This window comes from Camelus bactrianus, chromosome 8 (assembly GCF_048773025.1).
Source record: "Camelus bactrianus isolate YW-2024 breed Bactrian camel chromosome 8, ASM4877302v1, whole genome shotgun sequence".
NCBI classification, from domain to species: Eukaryota; Metazoa; Chordata; class Mammalia; order Artiodactyla; family Camelidae; genus Camelus; species Camelus bactrianus.
The window spans coordinates 35,063,696-35,077,365 of record NC_133546.1 but is presented as its reverse complement, the minus strand read 5'-3'; the positions used below and the strand labels follow the sequence as shown (position 1 = coordinate 35,077,365).

The 13,670-nt window shown below is 39.1% G+C and overlaps 1 protein-coding gene across 7 annotated transcripts in view; it reads left to right on the top strand.

The window, feature by feature from the left end:
• The window catches only part of PKIB (cAMP-dependent protein kinase inhibitor beta), a 98,111-nt gene extending 88,085 nt beyond the window's left edge, over positions 1 to 10,026 (top strand). For 6 of the 7 annotated variants that reach the window (XM_045524619.2, XM_010965496.3, XM_045524616.2 and 3 more), the window contains 2 exons: positions 3,831 to 4,007; positions 9,263 to 10,026. In XM_045524619.2, the coding sequence (XP_045380575.1) occupies positions 3,839 to 4,007; positions 9,263 to 9,330 (237 nt within the window). In that variant the 5' untranslated portion in view covers positions 3,831 to 3,838 and the 3' untranslated portion in view covers positions 9,331 to 10,026. Of the gene's footprint in view, positions 1 to 3,551; positions 3,704 to 3,830; positions 4,008 to 9,262 lie in introns of those variants that run through there. The other variant, XM_010965497.3, reaches the window with a different exon arrangement.
• The last annotated feature ends 3,644 nt before the right edge of the window (positions 10,027 to 13,670 follow it).

The following is a 13,670-nucleotide window of genomic DNA, read 5'->3' as shown; positions in this document are numbered from 1 at the left end:
ATACTTTATATACATGTTTAGATTGCATACACAGCCAATGTTGCATAGAATAATAACAACAGACAAGTAAGATGGCTGATTAGGGGATGGGGACTTTCTCTTAAAGATATGCTATTTTGGGTAAAATTGTCATGATATTACTTTTAGAGCCTTTCTGCATTAGGATACCTGTGTATTCATAACTTTGCTAGGTGAATGTGTTTCAAGTCCTTTAAATTACAAAAGTCATATGTGCCCATGATTACAAGTTAAAATATGTAAGGAAATACAAAAGTGGTTAATATTCTCCTTGTTCTCTCTTAAATTCTTAACTAAATTTTTTATTCTTTTTACAAAGTTGAGATTACATTGTATTCATTACTTTTTCCCCCTTTTCCTCCATGCTGTAAATTTACTTTTTCAACTTGCTGTATTTCAGTGTGTCATGGACATATCTCCATAAGTAGATCTAACTGTATCTAACATATTATTTTTAATAGCCACATAATATTCCATAATATAATATGTGTGGTTTATTCAGTCTTCTTTTCCTCATGGACTTTCAGATTATTTCCAGTGCTGCAATAAACTTCCTTACCAGGAAATTAAAGATGCCCAGTTAAGAATCACCCTCTGCATTCAGAGGCTCTTTCCAGTGATGTCTTAAGTCATCGAGATACTCTGTCAGGAAGATCAGATGACTTTTCTCTGTAGAAAGCGCCCTGTTCCCACAGCCCTGTGGGGCTGAGCTGGGAAAACTATCCACCTTGTAACCTTCCTGGTCACTCAGCATCAGTGGCAGGCCCTGTAAATAAGGTGGTGTCCAGTGAAAATTTGAAAAAGGACCAAGTAAAGCTCCAGAGTAAAGCAACCTGCTTGGCCTCTCTACATAGCCAGTTCTGTTTTTGATCTTAAAATGGTAGTTAAAAGTTGTCAGACTTTTACATAGTTTTGTGATGATCTTGTTTTCTAAGACCAATTAACAAAAAAGGACTAATTTAGAAAGCCTATGCCTGAAATACTAATATAAAGGTAAAAGCAAAAACTTGCAAATGGCAGCCAGCAGCAAAGAAATCTTAAACTCAGAGCCCAGAATTTCTTCTTCATGTTGATGGCCAATTCTTGAGACCGTCTTTTGGAAGTCCTATTTCAACATGAAAACTCTAATTCAGTATTCCTTAGACATAGCCCATCCTGTGAAACATAAAATATATAGCATTGAAGTGTTTAAAATAGTGTATCTTAATATTTTTATATCTATTGTTATCTTCAATTTTAAGATTTTGGACTGTGAGGCTAGTAATAATTAAAGTATTCATGGAGCTTCTCCTCCAAGCTTAGCATAGTTATTTGCAGTTCCACAGGAAGATGCTTCACAGAAATAAACACTTGATCATGGCCATGGCTTCTGATGTGATGTTAAGTGACTGAGGACAGAGAAGGAGCTTGCAAATGGGGTCTGTTTCCAAACTGGTGTTAGGTACTTCTCACAAGCTGTAGAGAAGAGATCTCTACTAGAAATTTATGTATCATTGAACCAGACATTCAAGCCAGAGAGGAATACCTATGAAAAGACAGGGACTCTCTCTTTCACAAACATATACGTATATAGAGTTGACCCTTAAACAACATAGAGGTTAGGGGCGCCAACCCCCATACAGCTGAAAATCTGCATATGACTTTATAGTTGCCCTTCCGTATCTGCAGTTCTCCACCCCTGGATGCAACCAACTGTGGATGGTGTAGCACTGTAGTACATATTAATTGAAAAACATCCACCTATAAGTGTACTCATGTAGTTCAAACCGTGTTGTTCAAAGGTCAACTGTATATAATTTTTTCTGTTTAAAAAGTCTGAAGAACTGAATCTAAAGTAGCTGTTATGTGGTTGTTTATTCATATCACTGAGATTTAGAAAGATAATTTTGTGGTAATCCATGTCATCTTGCTTTCAGAATGAACTGAAACTGGGTTTGCATCCTTGTGTGCTTGGTTAGCAACTTAAGTCACTTAATATTTCTAAGTCCCAGTTTCCACATCAGCAAGTGAGGGTTATTCCTCACTACCTCATAGGATTATTAGAAGTTTTAACTGATATAATAGATGTGAAAATGTTCATGCAGTATTGAATACATTCTGGTTTCCATTTTAGAAAACTCAAGAGGTCTTCCAATAGGGAGACGTTTCTCGTTAGAATTAAAGGGGATACATCAGAGGTGGTAGAGTGAATAAAACTTAGAAATGAACAGTGATGACAATAATCAAACATATGGTTTTATAGTTACAAAGAGTTTCCATGTCCTTTATCTCCTTTATTCTTCACGAGTATCTTATGAACCACTCAGGCTAATTTTTATACCCATTATATAGGACAGGAACTGTGATTCAAAGAAAGTAAGTGGATTAACCAATATCACCTTGCAAGCCTATGATGGGTTGATTTCTTTTTGACTAATACTCTAGTGCTCTTCACTTTATTCTACCAATGCCAGACAGTTGGGAAATACTCAGTAGTTAGAAACCTAAAATTATGCCTGAAAATCTAGCATTGTTTTCAAATTTTCCATGATTCCTGAAAAGATGAGACAGCTGGGGAAGTAGGCTAGAATATCTCTGGACTCCTGAGGCCCACACTGAGCTCGATGTGCATTTCCTGGGTGGTACGGACCAAGGAAGTTATGTTCCTAATACGAAGTGTATCATATTTTGTGCCTGTTCCACTTCATTTTTAGCACTTCCTGAATTGAAGTTAACTGATGGGGAAGGGCTCCCTTCCAACTACACTGAAAAGTTTGGTTTGGTTTGTGTAGGCCAAGGATCGCATATGTCTGCCCTCAAGTGCCACAGTTGAGTATTGATATTCAACACATTCTATGTTATGGAGTTATCTATTCCATACCCTTTTTCTCCCGTTGGAGAGTGCACGTCGCCTAAAAATGGAGAATACTTCATTCCTTTGTACTCTCGAGGCCCAGCTGACAGCCTAGCAGTTAATAGGTTCTCCAAAAAAATGTTTGCTGCAGCTGCAGCTGCTGCTTTTGAGATACTATTCAGTGTTGACTTCTTGGGAAAGATTCATTAGAAAACGTTGTAGGAAATAGAGGGCGAGTTTTAGAATAAGCAGTATCGCTGCCTCCCTCCCTGTCTAGTGAATGGTCTCTTCCCTAGAGAGAGACAATCGCCAGGCAGATAAGGGATGCTTAGGAAAGTACTAGTAATCACCATGTCCATTTGAAGGCAGCAAAAGGTAACCGAGGTCCTGTTCTCCCAAACGTGAACTGGAGGGGATTGAGAATTAGGTCTGAGACCAGAGCCAATAGAAATACGCAGCTGCCGCTGGGGAAAAAAAGCCTTTGAGATAAAGTTGAATTTCTTATTTTTAAAATGTAGGAACAGAGTGTATTTTGTTTGGTCCTTACAAATTACAGTGATTGGTTTCAGCCTGAACAAGCACCACTAGCAAATGCTGGCAGGCAGAGTCTCCACGGGGGCGGCCAAACAAGTCAGTTCGCGTTTCCTTCCAAGTCCTCGTTTGGCTAATGCATCCATAGAAAAGCAGAACAAAAGACAAGAGATTGCTGCACCCTGTAGCATCCAGATAGCTCCCTGGGCTCCGGGGTTATTTATAGCACTCTGCTCACGCTGAGGCCTTCCTGCTCCATTCAGCCAGTGTACGAGTGTGCAAGTAGAAACTGCGGGACCTTGGCGGCAGACAACAGTGCAGGTGTGATCAATGATTAGCTTCTCAAGGCTTCTGTGTTGCTAGTCTAGACATGCCTCCTAACCGCCATTGTGAACCTGCCCCTTGGAAGAGGCTCATCCTCTTCTTTACCTACACATTCTGTTTGTAGATGTTGCTATGAGGACAGAGTCATCAGAAATGACGGATGTGGAGCCCATGGTCAACAACTTTGCATCATCAGCAAGGGCAGGCCGCCGGAATGCTCTACCAGACATCCAGGGGTCAACAGCCATCGGCGGAACCTTGGAGTTGCCCTTGAAACTGGAGGCCCTCTCCGTGAAGGAAGGTAACACTCAAAATCCTCTTAAAGTCAACAGCATGTCTCTCTTCTTAATCCTGTCCCCTAGAACAGTATCCCTCCTAACTAGTTAAAAGCACTCTTTTTTTTAAACTTGTTTACTAAAACTTCTCAGCTTTCATTTAAAGCTGAGTAGATTTTTTCAGTCTTTCGAAAAGTGGACCTTTTCATCTTTTTATCTCCTGGTGTAAATGTGGAATGTGAATATTTAAAATTTTATTTTTATTTTTTGGGGGTGGTGAAGGTAATTAGGTATTTATTTATTTGGAGGTACTGGGGATTGAACCCAAGACCTCGTGCATGCTAAGCATGCACTCTACCACTGAGCTGTACCCTCCCCCTTGAACATTTACTTATTGGATATGTAAAGTTTTGCTCTGTGCTAGTGACTGGGAATACAAAGGTGAATAATCCCTTCCTTCAATAAGCTTACAAAATTTTTTGAAAAGCTCTTAGAAATAAAGTAATTTTCCTTCTGTTGTCCATCATCGAATCACTCTGGAAGCGTCTTCTTCCCTGTCCCCTTCTATTTCTCATATCTAAGAAGAAGTTTATTATAAACTAAAGATGAGACCTTTAAGACAAGTATTTGCATAAAGGGTGATCATTCTTTAACCAGGAGGAAAAGTTGAATTAAGGAAAAAGGAGAGGAGCATGGGTGTAGCTCAGTGGTAGAGCACCTGCTGAGCATGCATGAGGTCCTGGGTTCAATCCCTCATACCTCCTTTAAAAAAGTAAAGAATAAAGGAGAGCTTTATTTTATTTATCAAACGAATGAAGGAAAATCTTCGGTCTTTTACTGCATTGCTTACGTATCATTCGTAAAAGCTTCCAGAGTTCAGTCTTACGAAAATAAATATAATACTTACAGTAAAGTGTTAAAGGAGTCCCTTCACTTAAAAACATTCAAGTGCTTTAGAGACAGCTTTAGTTGCAAGTCATTACCAACAAGCCTGTGCCTTGTGCCTCATTTTAGACTTCAAAGTGAACTCCAGTGTGTGTGTAGAAATTCATTCCTGGTGGCAGTGGTGCAAGAGTGAGCCGGAAGCTTCTGCACATCTACCCTGTTCACCTGAGCCCCGGAAGAGGGCTCTTAGTTCTTTGCCTCAGGAGGGGATGTTCTACCTGGTAAAACCACAGGTGTTCCTGGTCTGATCTTTATGAAGTTCTTCTCACCTTGTAGGCCAGGGACTGAGGCCAGATCCGCGAGTCCCGGGGTTACCTCACCTTTTTCTAGGAGACATTTCATGTCTCATATGGGACACTACAAGTAATATAACAGTTTCCACGAACACATGAACAATTGTAAGATGAATGAAAAGATGGAGGAAAAGAAAGAAGAGAAATGAAAATCTGTGTAATGTTTTTGGCTTTTTAAGTTAAACTCTACTATGATTATGATTAACAGAGCATGATACTGACGTTGAAGGGCCATCTTCCACTGGAGAGGTAGAGAAGATAAGTCGCTTTTTAGTGTCACAGGCCTAGTTAAAGTTGATGTACCCTAAACACACACACAGAATCTTAGTGTTTATTGACATTATTTAGTCAAACAAAGGAGAAAGAACTACATGGTAAGAGAGTTAGCAGTTTCTTCACTTTATTTTGTTCACTAGGGAAACCATTTTCTGAAAGAATATTGTTCCTAATTTTATATTTTCCTTTAAATCATTTTGAAAGAAAATCGAAAATATTAACTAAGACTCAAAATTTTCAAAGTAAATCAACATATAGCACCAGATATTAAAGAAAACACAAAAGGACATAATTTTACTAATGAAGCTATAAATAAATAGCTTTAAGGCCTATCTTCTTTTTCATTAGCTTCGTACAAATATTAAGTGTTTACAATGAGTATTCAATTGCTAGTAAAAAACGAAAAGCTGGGGTCTGTCTCAGACATTTTGTTTCAACATTTTGGCCATTTAAAAATAGAAGTTCTGGGGAAAGTCTGCAGATTTCCTTCAGATCCATCCTCTTTTGTTTTTGATTTTTGATATTCTGAAGTGGGAAGATATCTGGCACCCTGAGTGAAATTAACCTGCCTGAAATCCTCCTAGTTCATAATCTGTCTTAATCTATCCCTTACCAATTGATAGCCATGGTAGGGAGGACAGCAATGCCTTATAACAGATCAACAAGAGGTGACAGAGGGCGGCAGCTTAGGAAAGTGGAAATGTCACGAGGGCCTTGTATTACATCCCTCCATCACTGACTAGTCACTTGATCCATCACTCAACTTAGGGCCAAGGGCTGGACACCGCTCTGAAAACCAGCCATATAGCAGTGAATAAGACGGACATAAACGCTTGCTGTTATGCTTCTTATATTCCAATAGGAGAGTTAGATTATAAACAAATAAATACATAAGTCAGCAGTGAAACGTTCTATCCTATTAAAGTAGGATGCTGTGGTGAAAAGTGATTGGGTGGCTACTTGGACTGAGAAATTAGGGAAGCCCTAACTGAAATCTGAATGGCAGTGGTATGTTTTAAATAACAACGCAATGGTCCAGGCACAGGAAAGTCAGAGGAAAGAGCCTTCTTTGCAGAAGGAGCAGCTTGTAAAAAGCTCTTAGAGTGGCACAAGGTGGACATGTTAAGAAACATAAACTCCGGCTGCTGTGGCTGGAGGCCAGTGGGTGAGAGGGAGGAGGGAGAATGGTTAGAAGATGATGCTGGAGAGAGAAGCGAGGGCTAGATCTCTTAGGGCTTTAGAAACCTGGATGAATAGAGAGAATTTTGTTCTAAGTGTGAGGGTTTTCAGCAGGGGAGTGACATTCACGTTTTAAATACCCACTCTGTCTGTTACATGGAGAATGGATTGCAGAGGAGGAATGATAGATACGGTTGATTAGAAGGTGCAGTCCCCATTAGGAAATCTTTAGGGGCCAAGTTAAGCTTTCAGACTCATAAGATCACATTTGGTGCCAGTCTTCGCTTAGAAGTGTACAGGTTTGAAAACACAGTGGGCCAGAAGGGCGACATTACCCTTACGTAATCTTCTTACAGAATATAATTTACATAATCTTCTTCTATGGGAGTCCTTGAAGCAACCCTTATAAGCAGTCCTGGGGACCAGTGTCTATGTCACGCCCATCCCACCACTCACTGAGAACTCAGGTGCAAGGAGACAAGATTTGCATCAATGTGGGTAGAGGGTCAGAAGCCCTGTATCCCATGGGGGCTAACACTTGGAAATAAGTCCTTGGAGATTGCTTCCTAGCTTCCCTGCAAGAGACATGCTCAGTTACAAGAGTCATTGCATTTAGGGAATCCCAGTGCTGTGGTTTCCTACCAGGTACTTAGAGTTAATATACAGTTTCTCTCAGCACAGGTGTGTTTTACCATTTGGTTCATTTTTACCGTAAGCTTGAGTAACCAGGCTGACATTCCACCTTAATCTGCTTTCTGGGGTAACAAAGCTAGAAAATTAACCCAAGTGAGACTTGTCCTAAGAGAAGGGGAATCAGCTTTGTTAACTTTTATGCATCGGACTGTTGCAGTAGTCTGTGAGAGACAGTGGCTTTGCATAGGAGGAAAGATGGAGAGAGGTGGGTGGATTTGGGATGTGTTTTATAGGCAGAACCCGTAGGACTTGCTGATGGATTGAATGGAGGATAATTCCTGGAGCAACAGGGTCAGTGGAGATGCCATATACTAAGAAGGGCCAGCCTGGAGGAGAAGCGATTTTAAGGGTTAGAGGAGTGATTTCTGCTTCCTCCATATTTCATCTGAGATGCCTAAGAGACACCCGAATATTGTCAGCTCTACATTCAAAATTGGTTCAAAAATCCACCATTTTCCCCCTGAAAGTCCTAGTCACTTGATACTTCTCCGACCCCATTTTCCATTCTTCTTTTTTTTCCTCTGCACTTCCTACACATTGTTGCCTTTGACCTTGACCATTTCTCTGCATAGAATGCTCATCTCCCTGCTGTCCATCCACCTAGCTAGCTCCCTCACCTCCTTGGGTCTTTACTCACGTGGTCCCTCCTCAGTGAGGCGTTCTCAGCCAACCCTATCTCATGTTGCAAACCTCCAGCCCCAAGGCTTCTTGACAATCCCTGTTCTTTAATTTCCTCTGTAGCACTTCTCACATGCCACACCTTTTACTTATTTTAGTTATTATCCAAATTCTCATGAAAAGTTTTCTGAGACCTAGAATGTATTTTTTTTTTCTTTTTTTCCACTGCTTGGTACATAGTATGTGTTTCATAAATATTTGGTGAATGAAAGTTGGAGAACAGAATAGAGTCTGTCAGATTTCTTTTCAAAGATGACATTGATGATTTTGGTATGACCAATTTTGGGGACGTGGTAGAGACTTAATAGTTTTATTTTAAAAAGATGACAGCAAAAGATAATACATTTGAAAGGATTAAAGAAAAGCCAGTATGTGAAGAAACTGCTGTCAAAAGAAGGCCTTTGTTTGTTGAAGATGGAAGTGACTTAAGGAAGTGAGGGAGTCAGGAGAAAGAGGGAAAGTCGGATGAAACGGAGGGGCTGGGGATGCTTATGGGAGCGCTGTTGAAGCAGAAATGGGTAGGATCCTGGATTAGGAAGGAATTCGAGCTGGATGGTAGGAGCAGCACCAGGGCTAGCTCCAAGGGTGTGCTGACCGGGCAGCTGCATGGGGCCCTGGGCTCACAAGAGGCTTGCACTTGGTTTTGTTCTACTTTTGCCGTCTTTCACTTTGCACTGGACTCCAGCAACTTATGTAGTCAGTCCTGAGGAGCACATCTTCCACTGTAGGAGACCAGACCTCAGAGGGTTTTAGAGGTTTGGTGGCAGAAAGAAAATCTGATAGTTTTGATTTTTTTTTTCTCCATGTAGCAGAAAGTGAGATGAACTCCTAAGGAGGCAGAGTGTGAGGAAAATCAGAGCGTGATCCAACATAGGGAGATGGGGGCGGGCAAGGTCAATCAACCTGAATCCAGACTGTGGCTCTGTCACTTCCCCACCTGGTGACTTGGGCAAGTCCCTTAGCCTATTTGTGCTTCAGTGGACTCATCTATGAATGGAGATGGTAATAATACCTTAGAAGACTGCCCAGCACATCATAATCCTGGAGAGTAGGAAAGGTTACTAGGAGAATGGACCCATATCTCTTTTCAAAGTTTGTACCAATCAAGTAGAAAATGACTAAGGTGCATAAAGGAAAAACCAACTGTTTTATTCCAATATAATACAAAGTAGATTTCAACATATTCTCTATATGAGTGAAAATTATTTATTTTTCAGATGTGAAAAAGAAAGATGAAGAAACAACACAAGACCAATTGGAAAAGCCCAAAGATGAAGGAAAATGAAGGCTCATAACCTATCCAAAGTGCTGAATTTCTGCACATTGAAAGACTTAGTGGCTCTGCTTTCCTGAGACGTTTGATCTGGTAGTAACTATGGTAACGTTGCAGCCCTAAGCAACATGTGTGTGTTAGATAATTTTGTTGTGACGCTACTCACTTGGACTGCAACTGTGATGTCTAATGTAGGTTATTAAAAGGCAGATTACTTCCGAATTATCCCCAAGAGAAAGGTTAAGAATGTATGGTTACTTAAATATATATCATTGTCTATAAACCCAACAAAACCCACTGTTCTCTTTTGGATTTATTTAGCCAGATATATTTTTAATGCCATTTTTATGGTAATGGGTAAACCATTTCTTGGTAAATATAAACCACACACTATTAATTTAAAACTTTATGGAATTTGTAGAAAACTATGGCTTTTGGTGAGAAAGAATGATAGAATAGTCAAGAACATGTAGACAAAATGATGTTTTTAGCTGAAATGCACCAATTTTCCCCCCAAACCCTAAAAAGATTTGGAAAAATAGTAAAAAGTTTGATAACCCAAACATCTCTAGGAACTTTTTGTCTGGTGTGTTCTGCTTCTAGTCTATGCGTACTGTGATTTTTCATGTGGACTCTTAAAATGGAACATTTGTGACAAATTGTTTATGTGGAATATGCCTATTAAATGAATCTCACTATCTTCCTTAACTTTGGTGTGTGTGTGTGCATATGTTTTTCTTTAATGTGAATTACACAAAACATTTTACTAGTTGCTTTATATTATCTTTTCTTATTCTTAGGGCTTTTGTGTATATGACTTGTTTCTAAAATAATTTCCTCAGAAATGCAGACCTTAATTTTTATATCTTTCCTAAACTAGCTAACATAATAATAGGCACTTAAGTATGTAGTGAAGGGTGTAGGTAGAGATAGCAAGATACTTGCTTTTAATATATATTTAATTATATATTTTAAAAGGAATGAAACCAAAACCAAAGCTTTAGTAAATTTTGATTTATTAGACTTTTTAGGAAAATCATAGAATTCTGAATTTTTAAAGAAAATCTGACTAATGAAATTATTTTTATTTTCAGCTATATATGCATGCAGTTCTGTTTTATTTGATTGTTGACTTAAGCCATGTCTGTATACAGTAATCAGATAAACTCTTTCACTATTAAAGAAACTTACTGACACAAGGCTCCTTCATTTTATCTCCTAAAGCATACCAGGTGAAAAATGGTGACACATTTTAAAGAAGTTCATAAGTTAATAGTCTTTGCAATATAAAACATCACTTGCTTACCATTTCTTTGGGAAGTTTACCTTTAAATCTGATATACAACCAAAAGGGTAGATTTCCAAAGAATCTGGGTGTTTTAAGTTCTTAAACGTAAATTTTTCTTTAAAAAATAATCAAAAGTAATATTTTAGGTGCAGGACTAATTTAACATTCAATAAAATGTCTTATAGTCATTTAATTCAGTTAGATTTCTGAAAGGTATTTAATGACATGGTATTATACCAGTATACAGATGGGTTAAATTAGAGTTTTCAAGTTTGGGGGGAGTGGGAATTTGGGCTCCTGGAGGACATCTGGTACCCTCTGGGGACCTTTCTGGCTGCCACTACTAGGGGCGGGACCAGGGAGAGAAGGTGCTACTGACACCTAGTGGGCGGAGGCCAGAGATGCTGCTAGACCACTAAGCGTCCTTCAGTCCTACAGGGCTGACCCTCACAGCAAAGAATTACCTGGCCACGAGTGTCAATAATGCTGAGGTCAAGAAACCCTGGAGAAGAGTTAAACTGTCAAGCACATGGATTTTGGATTCAGATGACATGGGTTTGAATTCTAGCCCTGCTACTCACCAGCTGTGTGATCTTGGGCAGTTTATGTCATATCTTGAGGTCTAAGTTTTATCCTCTTGGAATGGTGCTAATAATAGTACATATTTTATACAGTGAATGGAAGTGGTTAATGCAATAGAACATTTAAGACACTTGGCTAATGCCTGGCAAAGAGTAATTATTCAACAAATATTAGCTATCATCATCATCATTTTTATTCTACATGTTTTCGCCATTATTTTCTGGTGGTGGAGATGGTGGGCAGCTGGATTTGTTAGCATGGCCATCTTCTGCCTTCCTCGAATTTCACAGACATCCCCAATCTTAGTGCTGGGAGAAGATACTATGATGGAAATTGACGGTTCATACTAATTACCACATTAGTGCCTATTCAGTCATGCTAATGAGCAGCTGACAGGTGATGAGTGTTACTCTTTTAACAATGAGTCACGTCACCAGGGTTTTATGACAGTTACTGACACAAAACAGAATTTTGAGTCAGTATTTAAATGAGTAACATGTTCCATTATAATGTAGAAGAAAAAAAAGTAACAGCTTTTGGGTCACAGTATTATATGATACTTACCTCTCATTTAGAAGACCAGAAATGAAGCCATGTCCCTCCCCACTGTTGCTAGTAATGACATATATTCTTTATCCTGTATATTCTAAATCACTTTTTCATCACAATACACAAGTAAATGTCCCATTTTATACATATAATATTTTACAATACACAAGGTGTCAGGCTTGTTGAATATTTGCCAACAAAAGGATTTTTTTCTGAGAAGGATTCCAGACAAGAATGAGAGGTCAGTTGTAGTTGAAAGACTAAATTTGCCAACCAACTTCTAAAAAAAAAATCAAGCTATTTTGGGGAATTTATAGTATTTTGTCATAGCAAGTAGACGTTTTCAACAAAGCCCCAAGTTGGGGCTCATTAAAGAAAGTTTCCATGCTCATTTTTGCTATTGTCTTTTTATAAGCCATTTGCTTTAGTCAATAGCTATAAAGTCTTACTTAATACTGTGAGAGAAACCAGGACAAAAGGGGACGATAAAGCTATAAAGGGACCATCTGGAAACTTGACTCTATACACAGGAGAAAGAACAAAAACCATTCTGTGTCACATGCCCAGAGATTTTCTTTTCTTTTCTTTTCTTTTTTATGATCTGGGCTGGAAAGGTTTGAACCTTCTCAGAATATGAGTTTCTATGGGGGAAGCTTCCTATTTGCAGAAGGAAACTCTGCATTAGCTTTCAGTTTTGCTAGCTCGGGTGGCTTGAGCAGATGATGCTGGAGAGAGAGAAAGGGAGAGAACAAGAGGAAGAACTACTGAGGCACACTAGCCTGTTGCCTCATCTGTGGAACCGGACACCTCAAGTTCAAGTTACAGCTCTGCCATTTGTGCTTATGACTTTGGTTATTTTACTCTCTTTCAACTTCTTCACTGTGTAAAATGGTGAGTTATGATAAGAATTAAATGAGTGAATACTGGTAAATTGCTAAAGAAAGTGCCTGATACATAACAATAACTTACTGTTATTATGATCATTATTAATTGCATGAGCATAAAGGGTGGTGGAGACTTAAGGGTAAATGTCCTAAGTCTATTGATTCTTTCTCTGTCATTTACAAGAGTAGATTTTCCTCCTATTCCTTTGCTCTCTTTTTTTTCCATGAGCAGTAGTACCTTCTTAGCTAAACTAGGACTGATTGATCAGAATGCATTCCATGTTTTTCCAGAGTTACTGACGATGTCTTTCAGAACATCAAACAACTGCAGTGATTTAAAATGGAAGCATTGGCTCAAGCAAAGGGCTCGGGACCATATTGTTGCCACCTGTTAAAAACCTAGAGTGGGTTTTTCATTGAGTACACAGTAATAGGAAAAACTATTATTAGAGCCATACTTTGGTGATTACTAAGCACCATAGTAGATCCTTTTGAAGCTTCATAATGATAGTCACGCAAAATGGTTGTTAACATTTCTCATTTTACAGATGAAGAAAATGGATTCAGGGAGTGTTTCTGGGAATTCACTCAAGTAAGAAAATGGCAACAGTGATCTGAGGGCTCTCAGAGCCAGGACGTGCGCTGCCTTTACTGCGCAAAATGGCCCCTCTGCCTCAGAACATCTCATCCGCGAGTCTTATAAAACTTGCCTGGGAATTCCACACAGGATTCCTAGGAAAACTGAAAAGTTGTACATAGGCGGAAGAGCATTGATATCTTAGCACAAGCAACTTTATTTCTTTGCGTGACATTTATTAATTTGTTCACTACTTCATTAATTCACATTTTAGTTCTATTCCAGTAAAGATTCTTATTGGGCAAACACAATTACCATTTCATTTGCCATCACCTTACAAGACCTTGAAGGAAGAGGAAATTGGTGAGGAGACTTTTGGGTGGGTTTTGGGTGGGAGGTAGTAACGGGAAGTGAGGCAAAGGGAATAGAGTTGAACTGAAAAGAAAAGGGGTGCCACGCCCAAGCCTGACTC